Source organism: Rhizophagus irregularis, chromosome 12 (assembly GCF_026210795.1).
Source record: "Rhizophagus irregularis chromosome 12, complete sequence".
In the NCBI taxonomy this organism is placed as follows: domain Eukaryota; kingdom Fungi; phylum Glomeromycota; class Glomeromycetes; order Glomerales; family Glomeraceae; genus Rhizophagus; species Rhizophagus irregularis.
The window spans coordinates 1,843,353-1,854,261 of NC_089440.1; the positions used below are offsets into that span (position 1 = coordinate 1,843,353).

At 25.7% G+C, this 10,909-nt stretch overlaps 2 protein-coding genes across 2 annotated transcripts; both read right to left on the reverse strand.

Moving 5' to 3' along the window:
• Positions 1-1,664: 1,664 nt before the first annotated feature.
• On the reverse strand, positions 1,665-2,106 carry OCT59_003971 (uncharacterized protein; the record flags this gene model as incomplete). Its single annotated transcript, XM_066147981.1, has 2 exons — positions 1,665-1,670; positions 1,741-2,106. 2 exons carry the CDS (start codon positions 2,104-2,106, stop codon positions 1,665-1,667), a joined length of 372 nt encoding a protein of 123 aa, XP_065996625.1.
• A 1,072-nt stretch (positions 2,107-3,178) lies between these two features.
• On the reverse strand, positions 3,179-7,429 carry OCT59_003972 (uncharacterized protein; the record flags this gene model as incomplete). The annotated part of the gene is made up of 13 exons (XM_025314789.2): positions 3,179-3,526; positions 3,650-3,788; positions 3,869-4,147; positions 4,251-4,669; positions 4,761-4,858; positions 4,927-5,173; positions 5,252-5,504; positions 5,604-5,782; positions 5,868-6,001; positions 6,082-6,533; positions 6,608-6,766; positions 6,914-7,116; positions 7,399-7,429. The coding sequence occupies 13 exons, from the start codon at positions 7,427-7,429 to the stop codon at positions 3,294-3,296; spliced, it is 2,826 nt and encodes a 941-aa protein (XP_025184295.1). The 3' UTR covers positions 3,179-3,293.
• Positions 7,430-10,909: the final 3,480 nt, after the last annotated feature.

Consider the following 10,909-nt stretch of genomic DNA (forward strand, 5'->3'; position numbering starts at 1 on the left):
ATGATTAAGAAATTTGAAATTTCTGCCATGATAATACAAGAGGTGTTAAAAAGTGATTAAGAACTATATCAATACTGAAAAAAAATTGGGATAATAAATATAAAAGACCAACTGTTGTTTGATAAGCTTTAAGGTTGATTAATTTACAATACTAAAGTTTATCTTCATATTTTTTATCAATAGTATTTCCAATTTCACAAAGATTACTTGCACTATTTAATGTTTTTTTGATAATTGCATTAAATGATTCTATACATTGTGTGGATTGAATATATGCGTTAAATTGGAATGGTGTATAGGCTTTGACCTAGCTACTTTGATTAGGATATAATACTTTAATCATATATTGATAACTTTCTGGAAATTCATTCATTATCAGTTATAGATTTTCATCATTATTTAAATAACTCTATACTTGACTTAATGTATTTCTACATATGATTACTACAATATCAAGATTTAAGCATTAAATATCTAATATAGATAAACAAAAAAACATTATATTTTGATTAGTTTTGCGATTTAAAATTATTTATAACATCCAAATAGACCTAATAATATTATTTTAATAAAAAAAAAATTCTTATTAGTATTCTAATTAAAAAATTTTAACAAAATTTATAAATAACAAAAAATCTGGTATAATAATCACCCTTCTAAGCTCAATAAAAGTTGTTTGTTTCATCAAATTATGGCTAAAAATAAAATAATTAATGGTTAAAAAAAGCTTTTGCTAAAAGTTTTATTGAAATCAAAAAATTTTTTTTTTATTATAAAAATTGACTTTTTGCAGTTTACACAAAAACTACCTAAATAACTACCTTTTTCAACTTAGTAAATCTTTTTCTTCTTGTAAAATTACATATATTTTTATCATTTAAATTGTATTTTACATCTACTTTTAAGTTGCATTTGGAGGAAAACTTCATTTTTAAGACAAACTTTCTTATATATGCAAAAAAAAAAAATTATTATTACTAAAGAGGAAATGATGATGAAAATTTATAATACATATGACGAACTGTTAATTTACTTAATTTGTATAAGCGTTATATTAAGAATTTCTTTTTTTAGCTACATGATAGAATATTCAATTATGGTTACACAAAATTATTTTAATTAATGATTAGCAAGTGATCTGAAATGACTGCTGACTGTCATTGGTATAAATCCTGTTAGGAGGGATATTCAGAAAATACCAGACAAATGACGTTTATTACCTGAATGTCGAACAAATACCTTCTAACCTGAATCTTGAATTATTTTTTCAAAAAAATTGTTAAGTAATGAACTTGTATCAGAATTTTCTTTATTTTCATTTTTACATAAATGGTATATTAAGTTATAAACATCCTATTTATGGAATACATGTTGTGGATGTTTTTTTTTAAAAATTTCTAATTGTATAATAGATGCCACTTTGCAGTCTGTAAAAAACTTTAAATCTTATATCATCTCATTATTAAAATGTCGATATCTAGTATTAAAATAAATGTACTATTTATATAGGATTTAATTCATGATTGTATATATCTACTAATGTTATACACTTTATTTTATTTTCTGTCTTTGGTAATGAAAAATTACAATACTATTCACAATTGTTTTTGCTAGAATTGCGTGAACAATGCAAATCTTGATTAATAATCTTACAGGCTTCATAATTACCACTAGAAGAACAATAAAATGATTTGTGTTGGATAATAGAATGATTATTTGCATCTTTATCATATGAAAAACCTGATATCTAAAGCTTCTTTCTAAGCAGTTATTGTGCAAAAATGTATCAACTGATGTCCAGTCATTAAAACTATCTTCTATACAAAGATTATATTGATATGAAGAACAGTTTAAGCTGTCATTTAAACCGTTAAATAGTTCTGTAAGTTTTTCTTTTAGTTCATTAAACAAGTGTTCAGGAGAATTAGGAGGTATAATAATATTTTCTAATACATTTTCTTCTAATTCATTAAAAAAGTATTCAGGAAACTTGGAAGGTGTAATAATATCTTCTAATATACTTTTTTCATTATTTTCAATAAAAAAATTTGTAGGTAAAATGGTGTCTTTGGGAAAATTTATAAAAAAATCCCAATTTATATCCATTATGGTAAAGGATTTGTTAGGATAAATATCACTACATTAATTATCATTCCTTTATTTAATATATGTAGAGTACAAATATTTATTTAGTTAAAATTCATATATTTGTATAATAATTACATTATAAAACATTATGGTAAAAATCACCAGTGGTGAAACAAAGATTAAAAATTAATAAAATCACCAGTAGTGATTAAAATTTGAATTTCACCACCAGTAAATTCATTATGAAAATTACTGGTGGTGAAAATAAAATATAAAATTATTAAAATCACTAGAGATGATTAAAATTCGAATTTCACCAGTGGTGAAAATTAAATAGATTCTTAATATTAATTCAATTTTAATAAAATTAAAATGTTATTATTCTAAAATAATTTAAAATTATAAGTAAAATTTTAATATATATTATTTTTCAATTAGGCTAATTAACTTGATATAATAATGTTTTATATGAAAATTATAAAAAATTGCTTCTAATAAATTATAAAAATCAATATACTATTACTTCATAATGTTATATATTAAATTTTTTTTGTTTAAGCCAATTAACTTAAAAAAATAAGCTAATAATGGTATGTGATAAGTTCGAATAAATGATTAACAAATGATCGGCAAAATTGTGATAGAATAGGGATGTTCGCTATGTTGGGTATATACTAGGAAAGGAACCACCGTTGTAAGTCCGGAGCGAAAAACTAAAATTTGCGATTTCATTGGTGGCGATCACGTGGCGGACCAAAGAATTCACGTGATCGATTTTTTTTTCATTAGTCGCTTCGCTCTGGACAATGAATCTGCATTGTGTAACCAAGATGACTCGGTTCGAGTTATTAGTATAATCTTGAGTTCATCTTGATATGTTTATGATACGAACATATAGGTCTATTAAGACTGGTAGGAACCATACTTTTCCAATTTGAAATGTCAAGTTGTCAATTAACACTTTAAACAACGAGATCAAATTATGTATCACGTGACTTTGGCTAGTTGTATCAACATTAAGCTAGACGAATATTGGACAAAAAAAAAAGGGCAAAAAAAGGTTATTTGATTATTTAACTCAAAGATTATTATCCGATTAAATAAAATTTTTAATCTATTAATAGGGTTGTAAAAAAAAATTATACACTACTATAATTTTCATCTTGTTATTATTAATTTTACATTTTGTAATAATTTCACATAATCTATACAACAGCTCCAATAACAATACGACTAATTTCTTCACTTGGGGATCGGACAGATAACTCCATCGTAACTCCCGTACTAGGAGCAAACGTCATTCGATTCTTTGCCAGTACTTTTATACCACCCAAAAATGTTCCAGAAAGCATTAAAGTGTGTACACTGGATGATGTTGGTGTTCCACTGTTTTCAACTGGACTCATTCCAAGAAGTTCAATTAAAGTTGTACAAGAATCTATAAACAAAAAAAAATCAATTTTTTTTAGTTTAGATAATTAAATTAAAGTCTATACTTAATATCAATTGTATTTACAAAAAAAGACAATTCATATTCCTAATAAAATAATGTAACACATACCTTTCAAACTCTTTGATGCAGTTAGAGCAAATGTTTCTACTACTTGACCTTCCTCTCCCACACTATCCCATGCACTTGAGAAGTCACTTATATAAGTTGGAAAAACATAATCACTGGTAACTATCTCAATATCTTCAACCTAATCAATTTCATAAATTAGTTAAAAAAAAAATTTTTTGTAAATCATTAATTGTTAAAAGAAAAATGGTTTGTTCATACCAGATATTCATCCTCATAACCTTCTCCTTCATCAGCTTCTCCAGTAGATGGATCACAATCTTTAACTAAAAACTTTAGAGTGTTGGAGAAACTACCTAATGTATATTCTTCGGGATTTGTTCTCTTAAATGCAACATATATAGAACTAGGTTGATCATATGGCAATTTTGTTGCCGGAATTACAAACTCCTCCACCAAAGTACCTTCATCTGATTCTGGTTGCATTACAACAGTAACATTTTCCAATAACTGATCATTCAACGTATTAGTAACAATAAACTATTGAAATAAAAAATTTTATTAAAGAAATTTAAGAAATTTATTAGATTTTTTTTTTTATTATATATAATAAATTCACATAAATATTATTTCATATAAATACCTGGAATACCATATTTTCTTTAAACATATGCTTAACGCAACTGACAACATATTCTGTTTCACTTTCTGTGAGTTCAACAGGTTTGATACTGCTCTTGAATAAAGGTCCAAATGCAGCAATCTCTGGAATTTGTTCAAGCTGCTGAGAATAAACTTGCTGTTGATCTACTCCCGGAGTAGGTGTAGCATCTCTACTTGTAGAAACAATATTTGAATTTATTGAACCAACAGCTGAAGATGAAGTTCCAATGGTTTGCGTGGACGCAAGGTCAAAGCTTCTGGGTTTCAAATTCTCGGCTTCAGCTTGCGCTTTAGTAATCTTTGGTATGTCAGAAAGATCAAATGGTTTTTCTGATGATTCTGGATTACTAACATATTGTACAAGTTGTCTTTCAAGTGCAGCAAGTGAATATGTAGAATCTAATGAATAAAATAAAATATTAACGAAAAAGGATCAAGCTTAATTAAATTAGTGAATACAATACTTCAAAAAACAAATTATGCGACTAACCATCTTTGACATATTTTTCAGCGCTTTCGTTATCATCTATAAGTTTCAAATATAATATAGCTCTGTCTCGAACTTCATCGTCATTGTCATCCAAACACCTATAAATAATCAAAAAGACCGAAATTAAATAATTTTATAAATTTTTTTTTTCTTTTAATAATCTCACCTCGTGAGCAACACCTTGATACTCTTTTTAACTTCTGGATCTTCAGCACTTACACCAAATTTAGCAAGTGCACTAACAGCAGCGGCTCTTACAATAGAATTCTCTAATATAACACGATTATATATATAACGGATATATTTTGTAGGAGTAGGTGTCTTTGGTCCTTCAACACCGAGCAAGTGAAGAACTCGTACGGAAAGTTTGGTGAATTCACAATCTTCAATGAATTCACACAAATGAGCCAAAGCTAAGTAAAAAAAAAGGAAGAGAATTAATTTCTAATTTACATATATGTGAATGATATTAGATTTTTAAAAAGATTTACCAGCTTCTTTTGATTCTGGAATGAATTTAACCAAATCAAATATAGCTTCAACTACAGCTCGTTTAAACTCATAACCACCCTCATCCCTCAATACTCCAGACAAGAAGCTGAGCATTACTACTTGTTTTGATGGAAATTTAAGACATAAAGAACGTATCGCGTCAACAACAATCACCTTGAATTCATCTGAAATTTCAGACATAAATCCTGTGATTTGTTTCATTAGACGGTCAACACTAGCTTCATTGCCTGTCTAAATAATTTAATTATAAAAGATAATATGAATTAAATAAAAGATTAAATAAAAGATTAAATAAAATTTTAAAAAAGCTTTTTTATAAAAATAAATTGCCTTCAGTAAAGTAGTTATAGCAAAAGTTGCTACACTTCTATTTTGATCAGTGATCAAATTTTCCATATCCAAATTACAAGATTGAACAGCAGTTGGTTGAGTCATGGCCAATTTATTGAGTGTACGAATTGCGGCAAAGCGAAGAGTAGATTTTGGAGAGGATAGGAAAAGTTGTAAAACTAAAATTTTACAAAAGATTTATTAGGAAAGAAACTAATAATATTTACCAAAATCAGAAAAATATCATAGAAAAAAATACTTTACCGTTAACAGCTGGATATAATTCTTTACTTGTTACATCCTTGATATTACATATCGCTTTTGCTGCTTCGAAATTTACAATATCACTCTTATGGCGTAACCATACCTCCAAAAGGTCATACATTTGTTGTCGCGAACTAAAAAAAAAAATATTAATTAAAAAAAATTTAAAAAATAAACATGAATTTAAAGGTAATTATAAACAAAATTTTCTTACTTTGGGTCTTCATCTAAAATTTTAGCAGCGTATCTGATCAACAAACAATATGCAAAAGAATTGCGTAAAATTCCACTTGAGGAACCAAAAGTTCCTCGACTACTACCAGCCAATTGTTGAATTAATTTTGTTACAGCCATACGATCATGTTGTCGAATCATATATATGAGACCCAATGCATGATATTGATTAATATTACTTGTTGATGATGGTTGTGAATTATAAGAAGATCCACTTGATGAAAAGGATGTTAAATATGAAGATGCAGTACCAACAATTGAAGATGGTTTAGAATTAATAGCTTCATTAACCTCATTGGCCCATCGTTTAATCACATCTTTACCAGCAGGAAATAGATGATAACTAGAAACCATTGCAGAGGATGATATTGATGGAGTTTTATCAACAATAGCGGCTTTAAGAAAACGTTCAACACTTGGAAGCATTGATGCCTAAGTTAAGTAATAAAATAATTTAATTAAACTTTTTACTTATTATTTGATTAATAATAATAAATAATAATTACATCAATAATTTTACAAAGTGCTCTTATAGCATTTGCTCGGTAGATGACTTCAGATTTTGGTTGCATATCCTTCATCAAACTACTAGTAACCATAATAACATCTTCAGCAACGGTTGATAGCTCCTTAATTACCAAGTAAACCATTTGTCGAAGAGCGGTCTATGAAATTCATAATAAAAATTTTAAAATTTTACGAAATATATTAATAATTTATTTTAAAGATTATTATATTTTTTTTATTCATTTTGTAAAAAAAAAAAAGCGAGAGGGAAAATTTTTTTTTGATCTATTTAAAAAAAAACTTACATCTTTGGATTGAAATAGTTTAGTAACACTAAAGAATAATTCTGTAGCTTCAGTGGTAGCCATCGGCTCACCGAGATATAATAAATATATGATCTTTGTGAGTAAAAGACGACATTTTCTTGGAACTATTGGAGACTCATTAAAAACGCGAGCTTCTTGAAGTACGGTAGTCTTATCGAGGTGATAAAAGACACCCAAGTCTCCTGTCAAAAAATAATGTATAACAAAACTAAACTACATTAATTGATAAAATCACCAATAATAATAATTTCTATCAAACGATTATAATCCACCCATCCAATTAAATCCCAATATTTTGATTCAATAAAACCTAAAAATGTTTAAATCACCAAACACTAAAAAAATTCTCTAAACTCTAAAAAAACTATCTAGAATGTTTCAATCTAAAGCTTTAGAAAATACATCTTGACGGGATTTTAATCGTAATTAGAAATATTGTATATAAAAAAAGGAATGATAATCACCTGAATCTTCGTCCTTTTTTGATAAATTCATTAAATTAAGTGAAACTTTTTTAAAGTCTAATCTATTTGAAAAATTTTGTTTTTTTTTGGAAGAAACGAAAAAATATTTGATGATCGTCCGTGTAACAATCTGTAAATAACGTGTTTGTTAATCATTTGATAGGATAAAAAAAAAAAGTATGATGTCGTATATATCGTATCACGGGAACATTCTTTTGATTAAAGTTTTTGATTTTTGGAGAAGAGTTTATTATTATAACAAAGTTTACTAAAATTGTACAATAACTTTTACAATAGGTAACTTTTACAATATGAAGAACATAAATAAATCATTCTATTAAAATTTTAATTAATAATCTTATTTATATAACTATATAAGTAAAACTGAATATAAAAATTACGCGTTCCCCTCTTAACTATCTAAAGATTGTAACGTTATAGAATAATCATTAATAATACCTTCACGTTTATGATCTTCTTGATATCGGTTATTACCGGTCCAATGCGAAGATTAAATATGGAAGAGAGGATTTCTGAATAATAATAATTTATCGATTAACAATAACAAATCTTTTATTTTTTCTAAAAAAAAAGAAAAAAAGAAAAAAAAGAAAAAAAGGAATGTGTTACATTTTACGTATTACATGATTATGCTGTAACATTTTGGACGTATTTGTATCAAAATTCTTTTGAATTTAGAAAATTTTTTCTTTATGAATCGGAATCAAAATCCGTTATTTTTCGAAATATCTTATAATAGTTTTTTTATTGGTTTCATGTATAAATAATAATTTGAACCATAAAACGTGCAAAATGTTCGTAAATCTGTAAATCTCGCATATTTCACTAATAATAGGAAAAAATTTCTAACATAAAAAAAGATAAATGAAAACAATTAATTGAGATATATAACAGATAATAGATTAAAATAATTTCATTTTTTTTAAAAAAAAAAATAAAAAATAAATTATGTAATAACCGAACTACCGAAGAAAGAAACATGTTTCACAATAATTCATTCCTTTTTAATCTTCAAGCTCTTTTGTGTTTCGTAAAGTTTCATCTTATTTTTAATCCGACGTCAGGGTCCATTGTTATCCTTTTTCAAAATACAATTACTTATATATGGGATTACCAAAATTGGAGTTAATCACGCAATCACGTGACATTACAAGAATTGTTTTGAAATGTTTCGAATATACAACATGGGAATTTTTGTCCATTTGAATATTTTTAGATACCACAACAAAGTCTCCTGTTTTCCTGTTTGAATTTTATTATAATTATTGTATGACGCGATACTTGATGCAATTTCTCGAGCATTATTGCATTATTAATAAATTTCCTTCATATTATGCAGATAATTTAACAAACACTCTTGGTTTTAGAAGATCAATACATTGAGCATTATTTCACTTTATGTATAAATATGTATAGAAAATCGGGAATTTTTATAAAACGGACCCCAAAATATTAAAAAAAAAAAAATAACTATAATTAAATTTTTATATAACTAATATTTGATCGCTTAGCATTGTTATGTATTAAATAATATCGTTTCGGTATAAAAGATTACATATTAAGAAATTTATTATATCCCGAAATGAAATGATAAGGTTTAATGATAACGAGGTTTGAAGAAGATTGCACGACATTTAGTTATGATTAAGAGCGAACTTGTAAATCAATAAATCAAACAAATTAAATGATTGGAAAAGCATATAGATAAATGCATTCCCTAAAATCGGAAATTTGGTCCGACGAAAAAATTGTTGGCGTAAAAATTATCTTTTACACAAATATAAGAAAAAAGTTCATAAAAAAAAAAATTATTTCCCAAAAAGCAAACAACGGTGAGTTTTTGTACCACGAAATGAGGAATTTAATTGGCTAACTTTATTTAGTGATGATCCAAAAAATCTTTATTCTTTTTGATTAAAATTTCGTAAAAAAGATGGTAAATTCTGATTCTGTTATAAAAATATAGAATACAGTAAATTAATTAATAATATTTATGGTAAGTTTTGTATATTTATTATTTAGGTACACTGATGGGATCGAATGACAAAACTTCATTAAAATGGTTTAATTTAAAAACGGGAAGTTCTGTTTTTGAATCCAAGAATGTAAATCCAAATTTATGTTGGGGAAGGGTAAAAAATGTATCATATGAAAAATTACATGGTTACTAAAATTATAATTAAAAGAATTAATTAAATTAACGCGTGACAAAATACTAAAATTGTTTCTTGATTTTTCTTTTGGACAAAGATCTCGGCCTTTTGCTTTAGTTTGTTTTTTAAAAAATTGATTGGTTCCTTGAAAAAAAAAATAGATAAATAAAAATACAAAAACATGCAATGATAAACGATTGATTTGGGAAAAAAAAAAATGTACATATCAAGTATAAACAAATTGGTACAAAAAAAGAAGAATGATAAATTTTTTTTATATTATACTATTTCTTATTGTACAAACCTTTAATGGTTTACCATTTTTTATATTCTCGCTGGTATTAAATTAAGTTTGATATAATTAAAAAAAACATTTTTGGAATGAATGGTGGAAAATTTTCATAGATTAGCGAATAATATACTGAAATTATATGTTACAGTACAGTACATCTTATCATTTATATCATCAACATTATATATGAAGATTTAGTATTATAAAACAAATTTGGAACCAACGTTGTTTTTTAAAATATTTTCTATATATTATTTATATTATTTATATTATATTATATTATATATTTATATATATATTTATATATATATATGTGTGTGAGTGTATATATATATGTATATATATTTTTCTAATATTGTTGTCAACTATCAACTTATTATATAATATATATATACTGTATATATTATACGTGTTAATTTTGATTTATGATTGGCGTTATCTTTTTTTGACTTCAAAAACTGAACTACCCGAAACTTATTTAACTTATTTTAAAATCAACATCCGAATTTATAAGAATATTTTCCCGATTGTATCTAATCAAATGGAAAAAAAGGTCAAATGAGTTACTCATACTCCATTTTGTGAAATTTTTGATCAAATCAAATGAAAAAATGGTTAGTCACTTTCACTTTTTTTGGTAAAAAAAAAAAAAACAAAAGAATTTTTTTTTTTATTTTTCAAATATAAAAAATTCTTTTGTTCTTTTTAGATTAAACTTTATAATAAGGTTAGATGATACCAAGTGCGATAAGTAACTAAATCTTTTTTTTTTTTTGAAAGTTACCCTTCCTACAAATTATTTTTTAAGTAACAAAGAAATCGCGAAACAAGTACAAATAAAAATTAGGTTAGCATAATCTTTGAATAGAAACGCGCTATATTTGGGTTATATATATTTATATATATTAATTTTTAACGCGCATATATTGTTATCTATCCTTCAATCATCTTCATTTCCGAATAGCCGAGTGTCACTTGATGAAACAGAGGACCAGAAATATTTCTTGAATTATAAAAAGGGGCTGAGATGGATTCCCAACATCTT